This window comes from Oncorhynchus clarkii, chromosome 24 (assembly GCF_045791955.1).
Source record: "Oncorhynchus clarkii lewisi isolate Uvic-CL-2024 chromosome 24, UVic_Ocla_1.0, whole genome shotgun sequence".
Lineage (NCBI taxonomy): Eukaryota > Metazoa > Chordata > Actinopteri > Salmoniformes > Salmonidae > Oncorhynchus > Oncorhynchus clarkii.
This window is the reverse complement of record NC_092170.1, coordinates 30,109,088-30,128,176: the sequence shown is the minus strand read 5'-3', so window position 1 is coordinate 30,128,176 and position 19,089 is coordinate 30,109,088. Positions and strand designations below refer to the sequence as shown.

Sequence of the window (19,089 nt, the reverse complement as noted above, 5' to 3'; positions counted from 1 at the left end):
TAACTCTTAACGCACTTAATTCAGGCTGTTGTGGCGGCAATAGGGGATCCTACCCAGTACTAGATAGGTGTACCTAATAAAGTAGGTCTGAAACTAAATGTGAAAACGTGGTCTGGAAAAGTGGTACATGGGACCATAGAAACAGTGTCTGATAAAGAATGATGATGAAATATTACATCCATAGATAAAGTTGTGTCATTTTGAACAGGTGATTTTAGTTCAATGAACAAATTATCTTAGCTTTGTGTATTGTATCCAAGCAATTGGAAAAAGTGTCTAGAGTTTTGAAAAATCACATCAATGTTTTGAAATGAGTGCCAAAGTGATTGTAAAAAACTGTAACAAAGACGAACACAAAGGATCTTGTGCCCATTGATATGACTGTGTCCCTCCTGAATACAACGCCAAGGTGAGGGAAACAGAATTCAATAAGGGACCGAAAAGGTCCATACAGATGTAGGATTTTAATTTGATCCCTCATGTGCTGGTGAACATTTTTCCACTTTGAAAAACTCTCCACACAATAACTCACATTATTCACATTATTTTCCTGCTGTAGCAAACTGGATCAAATTAAGATCCTACATCTGTACACCACAAAACCCAAAGGAAACTGTTTTTACTACCTTAGCCCTCTATTTACTCTCTCTGTAATAGTAATTTCATTAATATAATACCACTCCAATCTGAATTAATTTTCCAAATAACATAAAAAACAGTGGTAAATTCAATATGGTGAGGAAACCCATTGTGCATTTCTGAGTTCCACGCTAGAGAATACTGAGTCAGCCTCCAGAACAGTGTGTGACCTCCTCGGGTTCTGCCTGCTAGCCTTAGGCCACATTATTTTAATTCTAAGTTAGCATGTTTCTGTTCAATGTCACCATTAAATAGACTTCATTGGAGTTTAAGATAATTTTATACTTCCCTCCCGGGAAGTATATTGACTTGAGGAAAACAGTTGTGTAGCTAAGTAAGTTAGCTACCTGTTGTGTGTACCAGTGATAGGGTTGCCTTGGGAGGAAGTAGAAAAGTATCCATTTACATGATCTCAGCAAAGCCAATAGGAGTACAGTCAGTACAGCTGCCCTCAGACAATAAGGCGGAAGACAATAGTTCCCGAAGTTTTAGGGACAGTTTCCCAGACAGAGATTAAGCCTAGTCCTGGATTTAAAAAAAACATTGCTACCTTCGACACTCACTCAATGTGTCTTTGAAGTCCTTCAGAATGAGGTGAGGACAAAAAGTGTTAAGAACAATATTAAGTGAGATTCAGCCAGTCATTCAGTCATTCATTCAGTCATTCATTTAATCATTAATTCATTAATTCAGTGAGAGATTCATTCAGTTGGTGAGACCGTGATAAGGAGTGCCAGACAGTGGCATTCCTCCTTGCACCATTCAAAATGGCCACATCTTGGAACCATTCCAGTCAGGTTACAATAACAATACAATAAGGTTATAATAACGTCATATTAGAAGGTGAGAAAAATAGTTTTGCTTTGCATTTTTGGTCAATGTAAAGAGGTCCAGAGGTCAAAGTGATAGTAAAACTGACCCCGGAGCTCCTGCCAGTCTGGAGGAAGACAGCAGTCTTGTGGCTGATCTCTCCTGTGTGCTGGTCCACACACTTCTTAGAGACCAGGGCCAGACCTCGCAGGATCAGACAGACGTTCTGTGGGTCCTGACAAATGATGACTCGACCAGTGACCAAAACTGGACACAAGAATACACACATCAATATGTTACTGTAGATAAGTTTATCACAAGGTGTCACATATATATGTATTCTTCTCTGCAACCATTTGGCTCGAATGTGGTCAGAACTCATAAAAAAATACTTCTGCCTTATGAATACTCACACACTTCCCATATCAGCCCACGGAGGCCAGTCTGAGCTGCATGGCTGAGGGATACTCAGTGTGGCCAAGAACCAAGAGAACCATAACAACATACAGGAACTCAAGTCCTTTTGTTCACCTGACTTAGAATTCCTCACAATCAAATGCCGACCGCATTATCTACCAAGAGAATTCTCTTCGATCATAATCACAGTCGTGTATATTCCCCCCCAAGCAGACACATCGACGGCCCTGAAATAACTTAATTCAACTCTATGTAAACTGGAAACCACATATCCTGAGGCTGCATTTATTGTAGCTGGGGATTTTAACAAGGCTAATCTGAAGACAAGGCTCCCTAAATTCTATCAGCATATCGATTGCGCTACCCGGGATGGGAAAACCCTAGATCATTGTTATTCTAACTTCCGCGACGCATATAAGGCCCTCCCCCGCCCTCCTTCGGAAAAGCTGATCACGATTCAATTTTGTTGCTCCCAGCCTATAGACAGAAACTAAAACAGGAAGCACCTGCGCTCAGGCGGGTTCGGCCAATCGGATTCCACTCTTCAAGATTGCTTCGCAAGGCAATCAAACAAGCTAAGCTTCAGTATAGAGACAAAGTAGAGACCCTCGCAAGGCTGCAGGCCCAGACGGCATCCCCAGCCGCGTCCTCAGAGCATGCACAGACCAGCTGGCTGGTGTGTTTACGGACATATTCAATCAATCCCACCATTGTTCCTGTTCCCAAGAAAGCTAAGGTAACTGAGCTAAATGACTACCGCCCCGTAGCACTCACTTCCGTCATCATGAAGTGCTTTGAGAGACTAGTCAAGGACCATATCACCTCCAACCTACCTGACACCCTAGACCCAATCCAATTTGCTTACCGCCCCAATAGGTCCACAGACGACGCAATCGCAATCACACTGCACACTGCCCTAACCCATCTGGACAAGAGGAATACCTATGTAAGAATGCTGTTCATCGACTACAGCTCAGCATTTAACACCATAGTACCCTCCAAACTCGTCATTAACCATAGTACCCTCCAAACTCGACCCTGACTTGTGCAACTAGGTCCTGGACTTCCAGACGGGCCGCCCCCAGGTGGTGAGGGTAGGTAACAACATCTCCACTCCGCTGATCCTCAACACTGGGTCCCCACAATGGTGCGTTCTCAGCCCTCTCCTGTACTTCCTGGTCACCCACGACTGCGTGGCCATGCACGCCTCCAACTCAATCTTCAAGTTTGCAGATGACACTACAGTCGTAGGCTTGATTACCAACAATGACGAGACTGCCTACAGGGAGGAGGTGAGGGCCATCGGAGTGTGGTGTCAGGAAAATAACCTCACACTCAATGTCAAGAAAACAAAGGAGATGATCGTGGACTTCAGGAAACAGCAGAGGGAGCAGCCCCCTATCCACATCGGCGGGACAGTAGTGGAGAGGGTGGAAAGTTTTAAGTTCCTCGGTGTACACATCACGGACAAACTGAAATGGTCCACCCACACAGACAGCATGGTGAAGAAGGCGCAGCAGCGCCTCTTCAACCTCAGGAGGCTGAAGAAATTCGGCTTGTCACCAAAAACACTCACAAACTTTTACAGATGCACAATCGAGAGCATCCTGTCTGGCTGTATCCCAGCCTGGTACGGCAACTGCTCTGCCCATAACCTTAAGGCTCTCCAGAGGGTAGTGAGGTCCGCACAACGCATCACCGGGGGAAAACTACCTGCCCTCCAGGACACCTACACCACCCGATGTCACAGGAAGGCCATAAAGATCATCAAGGACAACAACCACCCGAGCCACTGCCTGTTCACCCCGCTATCATCCAGAAGGCGAGGTCTGTACAGGTGCATCAAAGCGGGGACCGAGAGACTGAAAAACAGCTTCTATCTCAAGTCCACCAGACTGTTATTTCTTGACGCTACCCATCCCTTTAGCGGGATAATTGTCATCAACAACCGTTGAATTGCATAGCGCCACGTTCGAATAATATTACTAAAAATATTTATATTTATGAAATCACAAGTACAATATTGCAAAACACAGCTTAGCCTCTTGTTAATCCACCTGTTGTGTCAGATTTTGAAAATATGCTTTACAGCGAAAGCAATCCAAGCGTTTGTGTAAGTTTATCGATCGCTCGACAAAACATTATGAACGCCTAGCATCCCAGTAGCTTGGTCACAAAAATCAGAAAAGCAATCAAATTAATTGTTTACCTTTGATGATATTTGGATGTTTTCACTCACGAGACTCCCAGTTACACAATAAATGTTCCTTTTGTTCCATAAAGATTATTTTTATATCCAAAATACCTCAGTTTGTTTGGCGCGTTATGTTCAGAAATCCACAGGAAAGAGCGGTCACGTCAATGCAGACAAATTCCAAATAGTATCTGTAATGTCCACAGAAACATGTCAAACGTTTTTTATAATCAATCCTCAGGTTGTTTTTAAACTATATAATGGATAATATATCAACCGCAACCTTCTTTTTCAGTAGGAGAGGGAAAGGCAATGGCTGCCCAAATTCTGTTGCGCCAAGCAAAACGCTGCTGGCACCCGGCCATACAATGACGCGATGTTATCTTTCTCGCTCATTTTTCAAAATAAAAGCCTGAAAGGAGGAAGCGATAGGTAAAGCGATAAGAAAAGGAATCTGGTTGATATCCCTTTAAATGGAGCAAACACAGGCTAACATGGAGTTTTCAAAATAGAAGCCACTTCCTGGTTTGATTTACCTCAGGGTTTCGCCTGCAATATCAGTTATGTTATACTCACAGACAATACTCACAGACAATACAGTTTTGGAAACTTTAGAGTGTTTTCTATCCTAATCTGTCAATTATATGCATATTCTAGCATCTGGTCCTGAGAAATAGGCCGTTTACTTTGGGAACGTTATTTTTCCAAACATAAAAATAGTGCCCCCTAGCTTCAAGAGGTTTTAAACATCCATCACTAACATTGAGTGGCTGCTGCCAACATACTGACTCAACTCTAGCCACTTTTAACAATGACACTTTATATAATGTTTACATACCCTACATTACTCATCTCATATGTATATACTGTACTCTATACCATCTACTGCATCTTGCCGTTCGGCCATCACTCATTCATATATATATTTATGTACATATTCTTATTAATTCCTTTACACTTGTTAAGTGGTAGTTGTTAATAAGGTAGTTGTGAAATTGTTAGGTTATATCACTTGTTAGATATTACACATGTACAAACATTGCATGAGATTGTGTGTGTGTGTGTGTGTGTGTGTCTGCGTATGTTAAAGCTACATCAGAGACATCTGGAACAAGACTCACTTCGTTTAAAAAACACATCTGCCTTCCATATTCAATGATTTTCAGACAGACACAACAGTTCTACCTCTCTACCTCCCTCCTTCCCTGACTATCACTCCCACTCCTCCGATCTTCTCTCTCACACATCCACCTGCTTACATACTGACATGGTCATTCAGGACAGAAGCCCGCTCAGTGTATCATATCTCAGGTCCGACACTGGAGATAGCTGCCGGTTCCAACCAGACTAGGATGGATTGAGAGAGGTATGGATGGATGCAGAGGGCGCAGTGAGTTGCAACGAGGCACAGCCAGGGACAGAACGGCCTGAATGTGGGCAGTGAGGCGTGAATTTGTTAATCTGGTAATCCTGGTCAGCAAACACAGATTAGAGAGAGAGCTGTCTGATATCAATCCTTAGCAGTCCAACCCTACAGAGACCATTGCTGTGTGTACCAACCGGCAGCTAGATAAACTATACTGCATTCACTAGAAACTAGAGGCACTTCACACAGTGAATGGGTCTGATGCACTGCAATACCAAGGTGGTGAAAAAGAGTGTTTGAGAAACAGAGATTGTGTGTATGCCGGGTGGTACTGGAGTGATACTTGCTTGTACATTTTGATCATGTTACAGACTAACTGCACAGCGAGAACTGCACTGCGAAACTTCTGAAGTCTCTGTGGATGGACACACACTCATTAGAGTAGAAAGTATCAGGGAGACATTGGTTCACATTGATATGAGTGATATTTGGAGTGAGGCTGTCTGATTGTTGTGAAACTGAGGGAATAGCACAGGGCTAGCAGGCTATTAAGAGAACAGAGTGGAGCAGAGCAGGGCTAGCAGGCTGTTAAGAGAACAGAGTGGAGCAGAGCAGGGCTAGCAGGCTATTAAGAGAACATAGTGGAGCAGAGCAGGGCTAGCAGGCTGTTATGAGAACAGAGTGGAGCAGAGCAGGGCTAGCAGTCTATTAAGAGAACAGAGTGGAGCAGAGCAGGGCTAGCAGTCTATTAAGAGAACTGAGTGGAGCAGAGCATGGATAGCAGGCTGTTAATAGAATAGAACAGAGTAGGGCAGAGTAGAGCTGGACAAATGTGAGGAGGCAGCCAAGCCTGATCTTGGAACAGCTTCAAATCTGATCCCGGTCCAGCAGTAAAACCACACACATGCAGGTAGATGTTGATTTTCCTCTGTCTGTTCACTAGGTTCTATACTTTTCTAGGAACAGAATATTAGAAAAGGAAAAAGAACATGAGAGAAAAAAAAAGTTTTTAGTACCACCGTACTGGTCATGTTTTAGTATATAGGAAATTGTCAGACAGGTTTCGTGTGCTGCAATAACAGTTGTGAGGGGCTTTTCTTCTTGTCTTTACCTTTGGATGTCCAAAATGTCCAAGCTCTACTCTCTCCATAGTATTGTCCCCCCCAACGGCCTCCTCTGCATCAAAATAACCAGATTAAACAATGATGCCATTTGTCTGCTTGAAATTAAAACTCAACGCCTCATTAAGACTAAGTACTGGCAGATCCTAAGTGACACCAAATTCGTTGACCAGAAAAAACAACATTTAATTGGTTTGAACGCACTACTACACGTAACATCATTGCTGTAAATGGCCACCTAAATGGCCACCAAGCTTTTCCTTGGGGATGTAGGTAGTGGTGGTGCACTAGGTGAAGGCTAGGATAGCTCCGGGGGAAGTTTCCCCAGATCTAGGGTCGACTATGGCCAAATGGAACCCCTCCCCTTCCGAAATTCACAAGATGCCGGGGCACCCCGATTTTCTTTATAACCCTCACACACCTCAGAAGACGGTAATAACCAATAATAAATACAAATGAAACGTAAATGTTAAAACACGTATTAGGCCACATTTAGCTGACAATCTTGCCTTAGTAAATGTGGTCCATTTTGTCAGTCCGTATCAAAGCTTTCATGCAGTAGTGTCGACCAAACGAGTGTCATTCGTTACTGGTTAAATAGTTAACAGAGTCATGAACAGTATTCCCGGAGGCTACTTTATGACTGCCTCCAGACAGCAAGGTTTGTCAGCGGAGCGCCTGGCAGCAGTTTCTCACAGGCACACTCAGGTGTGACCGCACATACATATGTATTCCCTCTAAATGCCAAACAGGCTATTTGTCAAACCCTGCTGTGGGTGTGTGATAGATGCGAGGCCAGACGTTGGCTTTGTGGGTTTCTGTTTGCTTAAGCCACTACCCTTCCTAGCAGATTTGATTTCTGAGTAAATATTAAACATGTCCTGTCAAGCCATTCCTGCACCACAAGGTTTTGTGATTAGGCCTGCCTGCTGCCATGCATGCTTACACTGACACTGACACATACACACACACACAATCAAAAATCTGTTATAAATCTACTCAAGTAAATTGCATAAGCACACATACAGCACACACAACCCTACTAACAACCACACACAGATACAAACACATGTTCACCCATCATTCATGTTCTAGTGTAAACAAGTCACAGATTGACACATGCATGCTCATGTTTGTTAGCCACCTTGTTTAATAAACAAATGGTCTTCTATTCGGTACCTTTACAGATTGGGTCTCGGCACATACTAATAATGAACACTAGGTGGAGCTGTTGATGTACTTCAGTCATATAACTATTGTTTGAAGAACTGATGAGAAAAGAGGGCTGAGAGAGAGATGTACAAATAAACCCTGGAATACTTTTGCAATGAAGCCATCTGCCGCCATATTGGTATTTCCTGGGAGGAGCAGTCCTCCATGTTTCAAGTACATAATTACATATAATTAAGTATTTATTTGTTGTAGTGGGGACAGTAACATTAGTACTCTAAAAAAAAAATATTTAAGGAATACATTTTAATATTGTTGTATGTATGCATTAAGGTGTCTCTAATAGAATAAACTAATGTAGACATTAGTAAATGCATTTCTATAGCTTACTAAATCTGTTTTACAATGGAGGAGGAGCACCGAAATGACAATGCGATAGCTTCAATACAACAAATGGTCAGTCATCCAGAGTTTTTACACATCATTGGAGAGAGAGAGAATAGTATTTTAGCACAGGAGACTATTCTCCATCATGTACAGTGCATTTGGAAAGTATTCAGACCCCTTGACTTTTTCCACATTTTGTTATATTACAGCCTTTTTAATAATATTGATTAAATAGTTAATTTCCCTCATCAATCTACACACAATACCCAGTAATGACAAAGCAAAAACAGTTATTCTTTTTTTGCACATTTATCAACAACTCCCCCCCCCCCAGAACTATGACATTTACATAAGTATTCAGACCCTTTACTTTGTACATTGTTGAAGCACCTTTGGTAGTGATTAAAGCCTCAAGGTTTCTTGGGCATGACACTTCAAGCTTGGTACACCTGTATTTGGGGAGTTTCTCCCATTCTTCTCTGCAGATCCTCTCAAGCTCTGTCAGGTTGGATGGGGAGCGTTGCTGCACAGCTATTTTCAGGTATCTCCAGTAATGTTCGATCAGGTTCAAGTCCAGGCTCTGGTTGGGCCACTCAAGAACATTCAGAGACTTGTCTCGAAGCCACTCCTGAGTTGTCTTGACTGTGTGCTTAGGGTCGTTGTCCAGTTGGAAGGTGAACCTTTGCCCCAGTCAGAGGTACTGAGCACTCTGGAGCAGGTTTTCATCAAGGATCTCTCTGTACTTCAATGCTGCAGAAATGTTTTGGTATCCTTCCCCAGATCTGTGCATTGACACAATCCTGTCTCTTAGCTTTAACAACAATTCCTTGGACCTCATGGCTTGGTTTTTGCTCTGACATGAACTGCCACCTGTGGGATCTTATAAAGACAGGTGTGTGCCTTTCCAAATCATGTCCAGTCAATTAAATTTAGCACAGGTGGACTCAAATCAAGTTGTAGAAACATCTCAAGGATGATCAATGGAAACAGAATGCACCTGAGCTCAATTTCAAGTCTCATAGCAAAGGTTCTGAATATGTAAATGTAAGGTATTTCTGTATTTAAAATGTCTAAAAACCTGTTTTCGCTTTCTCATTATAGGGTATTGCAGATTGATGTGGATTTTTTTTTAAATCCATTTTAGAATATGGCTTTAACGTAACAAAATGTGGAGAAAGGGAAGGGGTCTGAATACTTTCCAAATGCACTGTGTTTGTCATTGAGCAAAGCTGAGAGGAAAATTATTAGGACAAGGCTCCCTCCCACCTGTTGTCTGATCTGCAAACTAAAGCCCGACTGTACAGCAACTCATACCCAAGATCAATCTATATTCTGTTCTGCTGATCAGGTTCAATTGTTTTATCATACAAAAGTGGGAACAGACACAAAAGTAAGAACAATTTATAATTCATGACCCTTTTATTTGACCATTTCAATTTGAAATCTGTGGCAACATCGCTCACAACAATGAGAAAAATACACTTAAATACCAGACCACTTTAAAAGGCAGGTATTGTGATATAAGGACTCACATCACAAAATCATCTCTACATACAAAATCTACATTTCCATTTTACGATAATTTCTTTACACCTCATTTATATATATTCACACTAAAGTGCAGTATGATTTAAAAGCACACTTGAATTTAAAGAGACAAATCATTTGATCTTCTAAGAAATCTAACATTTTAATTTGATTCCCATTTCTGAGAATCGAGAGCTCCTTTGCTCCGTCTTGGTAACTGAATATTTTTCCACAGTGGCCTACTGAATGTCTTTCAGTTACTGAATTACCTTTAGTAACTGAATCTCTCTCAGTTACTGAATTACCTTTAGACACTTAATCTCTCTCAGTTTCTAACCTTAAAGGATGAGGAAATTCTAGGAACTTTCTGCTATCTGCATGATAGTTGATGTACAAATCTATTATTACAGAATATTACAAGCTCTGGCTGTCTTTAGGTAGGTATCGAAAGAGTTGAGATGTGCTCTTAAGTCAAACATTTTGTAATGGTATTTCTGTTATTACATCTTTCCCTTAAATGTCTACGAGAAGAGGCTGATGTGAAGAGCTATAGGAGAACGGGCTCCTTCTAATGACTGGAACTGAATCAATGCAACAGAGTCAAACACGTTGTTTCCATGTGTTTGATGTGTTTGGTACCATTCCATTGATTCCATTCCAGGCATTTGGCACTGACACACACACTTTCTACACCAGACATGCCACCAGGGGTCTTTTCACGGTCCGCAGGTCCAGAACAAATTCAAGGAAACATACAGTATTATACAGAGCCATGAGTGCATGGAACTCCCTTCTATCTTGTAAAGAGCAAGTGAACAGCAAACCTGGTTTCAAAAAACAAATAAAGCAACACCTCACAGCACAACGCCTCTCCCCCATGTGACCTACTTGTTCTGTATATGTACTGATACAGTATGTGTAACTGATAGATGCACACACACACACTACATGTTAATGTTTTTAAATGCATGTAAATTGTAAAATATTTTGTCTGTAATGTATCTGTTGCCATTGGCATTGGCTAATGAGGATCCTAAAAAAATATCAGGAATCAAGGTAAAACCCAACAGGGGCAGGCAATAGGCAGGTCAAGGCAGGCAGGGGTCAGTAAACCAGAGGTGGGGCAACGGTACCTGACGGCAGGCAAGCTCAGGGTAGGCAGAGGTCAAACAATCCAGAGGTGGCGGAAAGGTACAGGTCAGCAGGCAGGCTCAGGGGCAGGTAGAGTGGTCAGTCAGGCGGGCTCAGAGTCAGGACAGACAAGGGTCAAAACCAGGAGGGTGAGAAAAAGAGAAACTGTGAAAAGCAGGAGCTGAGAACAAAAACACTGGTTGACTTGACAAACAAGATGAACTGGCAACAGACAAACAGAGAACACAGGTATAAATACACGGGTGATAATGGGCCGCAAGGAGGGGGGTGGAGACAATCACAAGGACAGGTGAAACAGATCAGGGTGTGACATAAATAAAATCTAAATTACAATGAGCCTGTCCTCCTATAGCTCCTCACACCAGCCTCCTATGATGTTTAACATACTGTCACCACTGAAGGTGGCTCCCCTTCCTGTTCGGGTGGCGCTCGGCGGTCGTCGTCACCGGCTTACTAGCTGCCACTGATCCTTTTTCCCCCTTTCTATTTATTGGTTTCACCTGTTTGTGTTTTAGGCTGGTTAGTCGTGCTTTATTTACCAGTAGGTCCGCCTGCTCTTTGTGCGGGATTGTTTTGTCTAACGTGTGTGCACGTCTGTGGGTTATGTGTTTCCCATTTCATTGGGTTTGGCTGGACAGTTTAAGTCCCCGTGTTTGGGGCATTTGTTTTGTTGTGCACCCTGTGCTTTCGTGGGGTTGGCTTATGTTCGCCGTTTTGTGCATATAATATAGCGCTACCCTGAACTCTCTGCTTCCTGCGCCTGACTTCTCACCCACTACACCCAGTCCACTACACATACAGTACATGTTTAACATACCATCATGTATTTTATTCACCTCCAAATTGAGTCACCTTCTCTCTGAGTAAAGTTTATATCAACTCAGAGAAATGAGACCTGAGATGTTTCCTGTCTAAATGAGAGGCCAGATGTAGTAAAGTGGAGGTACTGTTTGTCTGTTGGTGTTAGCAGACAGATACACTACCAGTCAAAATTTTGGACACACTTACTCATTCAAGGGTTTCTCTTTATTTGTACTATTTTCTACATTGTATAATAATAGTGAAGACAACAAAACTATGAAATAGCACATATGGAATCACGTAGTCATTTTAGATTCTTCAAAGTCACCACCCTTTGCTTTGATGACTTCTTTGCACACTTTTGGCATTCTCTAAACCAGCTTCATGAGGAATGCTTTTCCAACAGTCTTGAAGGAGTTCCCACATATGCTGAGCACTTGGTGGCTCCTTTTCCTTCACTCTGCGGTCCAACGCATCCCAAACCATCTAAATTTTTTGAGTTCAGGTGATTGTGGAAGCCAGATCATCTGATTCAGCACTCCATCACTCTCCTTGGTCAAATAGCCCTTACAGAGCCTGGAGGTATGTTTTGGGTCATTGTCCCATTGAAAAACAAATCGCAAACCAGATGGGATGGCGTATCAATGCAGAATTCTGTGGTAGCCATGCTGGTAAATTGTGCCTTGAATTCAAAATAAATCACTGACAGTTTCACCAGCGAAGCACCCACACACTATTGCACCTCCTCCTCCATGCTTCATGGTGGGTCCCACACATGCAGGGATCATCCGTTCACCTACTCTGCGTCTCACAAAGACACTCATCCAAAAGAAGACAGATTTCCACCAGTCTAATGTCCATTGCTCGTGTTTCTTGGCCCATGCAGGTCTCTTCTTCTTATTGGTGTCCTTTAGTTTTCTTTGCAGCAATTCGACCATGAAGGCCTGATTCATGCAGTCTCCTCTGAACAGTTGATGTTGAGATGTGTCTGTTACTTGAACTTTGTGAAGCATTTATTTGGGCTGCAATTTGAGGTTCAGTTAACTCTAATGACCTTATCCTTTGCAGCAGAGATAACATTTAGTCTTCCTTTCCTGTGGCGGTCCTCATGAGAGCCAGTTTCATCATAAACTGCTACTGCACTTGAAGTGACTTTCAAATTTCTTAAAATTTTCCGTATTGACTGACCTTCATGTCTAAAAGTAATGATGGACTGTAGTTTATCTTTGCTTATTTGAGCTGTTCTTGCCATAATATGAACTTGGTCTTTTACCAATCTTCTGTATACCACCCCTACCTTGCCACAACACAACTGATTGGCTCAAACGCATTAATTAAGAAGGAAAGAAATTCCACAAATTAACTTTTAAGGCCCACCTGTTAATTGAAATGCATTCCAGGTGACTACCTCATGAATCTGGTTGGGTTGAGGGAATGCCAAGAGTGTGCAAAGCTGTCAAGGCAATGAGTGGCTACTTTGAAGAATCTCAAATCTCAAATATATTTTGATTTGTTTAACACTTTTTTGGTTACTACATGATTCCATATGTGTTATTTCATAGTTTTGATGTCTTCACTATTACTCTACATTGTAGAAAATGGCAAAAACAAAGAAAAACCCTGGAATAAGTAGGTGTGTCCAAACTTTTCACTGGTACTGTACATTGGCCTACTGTACTACAGGCCTTACCCAACCCCAATCAGTTTAATCAATAGGACCAAGTATGTGCCATTCAAACTATAGTACACCCCAAGGGTTCATATTCTAAACCTCAGTGTGTGACAAGAGCAAGGGGAGACATTAGATGAGAGGGTTTATGAGATGCTACTTCCAATCCAACCAGTCAAGGCAGGACAATCAGCCCAGTTGCACTCTCCCTCTCCTTCCTACTCTTCCTCTTCCTCCCCCAACTCCATCCCCTCCACCCACACAGGTCCAGTATCATTGGATAGACACACTAGAGCTTATCCTAGTGCCACCAAAGTCAGCAAACTGGCCCTATGCACTGCAGCCAGCCAGAGTCAGCATAATGTGCAGCGAAACGTCCTCACTGTACAGACAAAACAGAGCCATTGGCTGTTCAGCTGAAAAAGACCCCTGTGCTCAGCATCAATGATGAGCTCCTGTGGATTTGGATTGTCCCATAATCTATGTTGAAAGAGCCACACCTCAAGGCATGTTTCTTTCACTTCTATCTGCAGTGATTTTAGACAGGACAGTTGGGCAGGGGTCATTTTGGTTCTGGGCATTAGGGTTTCTGGGTCCACTCCTGGCTGTCCTACTGTGTCGGGCCTCCCTCACCCTCACCGGCCCAGCCATGGCTGCTTTGTCTGGGCTGACCTTGGCTGGACCAAGCTGACGTTGTGAGGCGACCAGTTTGGCGGCCTGTCTCTGCCTAGTGGCAAGCTCCGGGAACTGCTTGGTGTAGAGAGTGTCTGTGTATTGCAGCTCTGGAGTGATCAGGTTCTGACAGTGTGTTTTGGTAGGCCCGTCCAGCCCAGGGTTCAGGTTGTAGCCCTGGATGATGGCCGCTCCATACTGGAAGGGCTTCAGCCCTGCATCCTGTACCTGCGACGGGTCCACTGCACCACCATCCTTCAGGCAGGTTTTGGCTAGTTTGGCACGTTGCTCCTGCAGCCGAGTCACCTCCCGCCTCATCTCCTCACGCCCCACAGTAGTGTCCACGCGTCGCCAGAAGGTGGCGTTAAAGTGCAGGTAGAGCCGCCAGTCAAGGGCGTTCCAGGCTCTGATCTTGTCGGCGGTGTGCGGGGAGAGCATGTTCCGTGCGCGCTCGCTCCGGCTGTTCAACTTGAAGGAGACGATGTCGTCCAGAGACCAGCAGAGGGCACGCTTGAGCAGGATCATGGATTCGTCAAAGTACTCTGAGATGAGGATAAGGTGGAAGTCCTCCTCGATGGCGCCAATGGCTGTGGCGGCCCGCGTCTCTAGGTCTCCGGGCGTCTCTGTGGCGACGTTGTTGTCGAAGCCAAAGTCAAAGGTCAGGATGTTACGGGCGTAGTGGTTGTTGGGCAGGGACGTGTTGTAACTACGCCAACCGTTGTCGAGGAAGTCGTCCAGGCTGCGGGCCTTGTGGAAGGCGGGAATGCTCTTGTAGTAGATGAAGATGGACTCCATCATGGCAACAGGGTTCTTCAGGATTGAGAAGTAGAATGTGTCCTGGGGCATCACCTTCCTCACCTAAGACACAACAGGAAAAGACCAAAACAACAAGAACAAAATTAGTTAGTTAGTGATGCCTTAGTCACCATTTAACAATTATTGGTTTAAAAATCGTACATTTTCCGGGAAAAAGATAGTAGTGAAATTCAACTTGTGTTAGTCTGAACCTCGATATTATCTATGATGCAGTGGAGGCTGCTGAGTTGAGGACGGCTCATAATAATGGCCAGAATGGAGCAAATGGAATGTTCTGATACCATTACACAAATTCCGCTCTAGCCATTATCACAAGCCTGCTCCCCAATTAAGTTGCCACAAACCTCCTGTGCTATGATGATAGAACTCACCTCTGGTGGTCTGAACCTCATGTGGTTGCACATGATGTGGAACTTTTTGACACTGTGGCTCCTAACTCCCTCCACAAAGTGTGAGGCGAAGAAGAAGGGATAGAACAGCTGGCTGTGCATGTTCAGCGGAAGGGCGAAGGTCAGATTGCGGCTGTCGCCATAGCGATACAAGATGTTTAAGATGGTGCTGCTGGCCGTTTTGTGCGTCTTTAGAAAGACGATGTGGTTCTTCGGCCGACAGGTGGAGGTGGCAATCCCCGGTTTCACCTCGCTTATCACCCCGGCAACTACAGAGTTGGTGCCTAGAGGGGCAAGCATGTTTCTACTCTTAAGCTGATTGGTTAAGGGGACCTGGAAAGGTTTGTTAGACAGGGTAGTTACCACTCTGATAGCTTTGTGGCCCAGCTGGAGAACCACAGACCCGGGAACACCCAAATGCAACTCATCATCACCCAATGTGACTTTGGGCAGGGCTGCCTTTACTGCTAAAACTTGACCCCTTTCCTCTTTCCTGGAGTCTTTGACCTTATTGAAAGTGTTTGAGAGCTTTAAATGTTGGTGATGCACCTGGAGTCTCCTCTCCACTCCTGGATCATCTCTGCCATCTTGATGTTCTGCTACCTTCTGGTTCTCTTTGGCCGATTGTTTAGGAGCTCCTTCCTCCTGTGACCTCACTTCCTCTTCTACGACAGGGGCGTGCGAAGAGCGCACGTTGTCCCAGTCCCTCTGCTCAGTTGGGAGCGTTCCCTGGATCTCGATGGTAAACCGCACATTCAGGAGCTTCTTGCTCAACATCTTATCGTTCCTGAAACCATACAGAGTGTTAGACTACAGTTAGCCAATCACTGTCAGCCTGTTTCAAAACAAAACAATTATCCGGAACAGAGAAGTGGAATGTAAAAGCGTATTAGTTTCACCAAAGATAATCTATTATATTAACAAGATAGCCGAGTAACCAGTCTAACAATGGAAATACAGTACATGTCCTCAATGATTGAAGCCAGGCGCGATCAGGTAGGACCATTGTAGTCAATGAGAGGGCAGATACGCATGTGAACCACAGTCGTTTTTCTCAAAGTTGCCGGAATGCCATGTGCATCCACTTATATCAGCACATTTGTAACAGAATATACATTGCGAAACTTCTATTCAATCAAATAAGCCTCAAGTAATTCGACATTCTCTCATAGTCCTCCATTCAAAAAAAAAATAAATCCTCCCGCTTTACCTCTTCCTCTCTGGTTTCACTGCCAGTAATATCAATCCAGGTAGCGTGAATATCTGGCTGCAGATGTAGGATCTTAATTTGAGCTCGTTTTCTACAGCAGAAAAACTATCCTGTAGCAACAGGACATGTGAATAATTAAGTGGATTATAATTAATGGATTTTTGTAGGGGTTGATACATTTTTCTTAAGGGAAAATCAAGTCAAAAATTTAGAAATGGAAATAACAAACTTCAGAAGCCTTTTTAAACCTCAAATATACTACAAGTTTTACATTTCCTGCATTGCAGGAAAGTTCTCCTGCAACAGGGTGATCAAATAGAGATCCTACATATGTAAGTACAGTAGCACCAGACTCACCTGGACTGCCAGACGATTCCTAGGATCTGGATGGCCACACAGAGCACAGTGAGGGCCATGAGGACCATCCATAGATAGCGTAGGGGGCTACACAGCAGTACCTTCAGCCACCTGCAGGGGGGAGGGGGGGTCAACCACAGGAACCACATTAGAGTCTGTAGCGTCAGACACAGAAATACTACTGACAACAGGACTGATTCTATGGCTATTAACTCATTTAGAGAATCTCAGGGATATTATGTGTCTTTAACTCCATTCTAATCTCATTCTAAAGCTGTAACTTCATTTTAAAATCACATTTTAAAACCATAACCATGAAACATTTGTATTAAAATGAGGACTGATCCATGCGAGACTAAATAAATGATGTCTGTATTGTTGGATGTTTTTTCTTGAGGCTTAGAGGCCATGAATAGGGTGACTGCAGCGCATGTGTTTGTGTGCACATGTTGTGTGTGAGAAGGAAGCGAGAATCTCAATGATTTACAAGACAATCCAACAGCAGAGTGGAACAGTGATTCACACAAGCTCTTGCAATGTTTTCACTTATCAGGTGGCTACACAATGTACTAAACATCCTCTTTGTGGGCTAGTGTGTGTATTTGCATGATTTCCAGAGTAAATCTGATCTGTTTATTAAAACATACAGCACAAGCTGTGTGTGTGTGTGTGTGTGTGTGTGTGTGTGTGTGTGTGTGTGTGTGTGTGTGTGTGTGTGTGTGTGTGTGTGTGTGTGTGTGTGTGTGTGTGTGTGTGTGTGTGTGTGTGTGTGTGTGTGTGTGTATGTTTTACAACTACATTAGAGACATCTGGAACAACAGACTGACCTTGTCTTAATAAAAACACATCTGCCTTCGCACCTGAATGATTTCCAGACAGGCAGCAGCAGTTCTACCTCCCTCACTCTCTATCTCCCCCTCCCTCTCCTTCTCTCTCTCCCTCCCTCTCTCCCTCCTTTCCTTGTTTCCTATCTCTCCGGCTCCTCCTATCTTCTCTCTCACACATCCACCTGCTACTGAGTGTGTGTGTGCGCGCGCGCATGCACACATGTTGTATGTGTGGTACATCTGTATGTGTGTGTGTGTGTGTGTGTGTGTGTGTGTGTGTGTGTGTGTGTGTGTGTGTGTGTGTGTGTGTGTGTGTGTGTCTGCCTGTGCATGTGAGCATGAGTATGTGCATGTGTGTGTGTGTCCCTGAGCACAGTCCATAAGTGCATGCTGCCGCTACACTGTCCCTCAGTCGCCCCCAGCTGTTTGTCAGTGTAGTACATTAGTCTGGCCACCGTGGGGTTGAAGCATGACGCACACAGCACCAGAGGCAGCCAGCCATCACTGATGGGTCATCATCAAGACATGGGATGATGATGTCACTGTGAAGCTAGCTGATTGACTCAAACAGGCATGCCACCACCATTACTAAACAACACAACATATGACCCATTATCCTCTAGTTCAGTTCCCCCCCTGGAAGCAGTTATTGGGAAAACTCTGATTGGCCCGTGTCACAAATGGAGGAAAGGCAAGCGAGACAAACATGAAAATACCAGGGAAAGTAGTTGCTAGGCACATAGTATAACATTTGCCCTTAGTATACTGCTACACACCATCCTCCTTGTTTGTAGTGGTTTTACATTGAGCTCTGTTGCACATTGCTTGTGCATTGTGTCACTGACTAAATATGTCCATGCTAATCCAGTGGTTGTGCTACAAACATGGTTTGCGTTTGTCTGGGAATCTGGTTGGCGTTTGATCTGTTTTGTGAGTGTACTTTCCCCTATGCATGCATAATTCCCCTATGCATGGATAATTCCCCTATGCATGGATAATTCCCCTATGCATGGATAATTCCCCTATGCATGGATAATTCCCCTATGCATGGATAATTCCCGTATGCATGGATAATTCCCGTATGCATGCATAATTCCCCTATGCATGGATAATTCCCCTATGCATGGATAATTCCCCTATGCATGGATAATTCCCCTATGCATGGACAATTCCCGTATGCATGGATAATTCCCCTACGACACAAACAGAATAGGGATGACGTTAACGTTAATGAATAATGGAGTGAAACACTATGAAAGTGCTGGTTGTTTTACCTTTTACACATTTTGTTGTGTTACAACCTGATTTTGAAATGGATTAAATGTAGATTTATTTGTTACTGGCCTACACACAACACCCCATAATTAGTATTTTATGTATTTAAACAGGCAAGTCAGTTAAGAACAAATTCTTATTTACGATGACGGCCTACCCTGGACGATGCTGGGCCAATTGTACACCGCCCTATGGTACTCCTAATCACGGCCGGTTGTGATACAGCCCAGGATCGAACCAGGGTCTGTAGTGATGCCTCTAGCACTGCAGTGCCTTAGACGGCTGCACCA

The 19,089-nt window shown here is 43.6% G+C and overlaps 1 protein-coding gene across 1 annotated transcript in view; it reads right to left on the bottom strand.

Annotated features, from left to right (window-relative positions):
* The window catches only part of LOC139382629 (uncharacterized), a 34,120-nt gene that overhangs the window by 8,696 nt on the left and 6,335 nt on the right, over positions 1-19,089 (bottom strand). Inside the window, exons 2-5 of the mRNA XM_071126727.1 lie at positions 16,698-16,808; positions 15,113-15,917; positions 13,868-14,783; positions 1,559-1,716 (exon numbers count right to left, since the gene is read on the bottom strand). Coding sequence (XP_070982828.1) covers positions 1,559-1,716; positions 13,868-14,783; positions 15,113-15,917; positions 16,698-16,808 — 1,990 coding nt within the window. The remainder of the gene's footprint in view (positions 1-1,558; positions 1,717-13,867; positions 14,784-15,112; positions 15,918-16,697; positions 16,809-19,089) is intronic.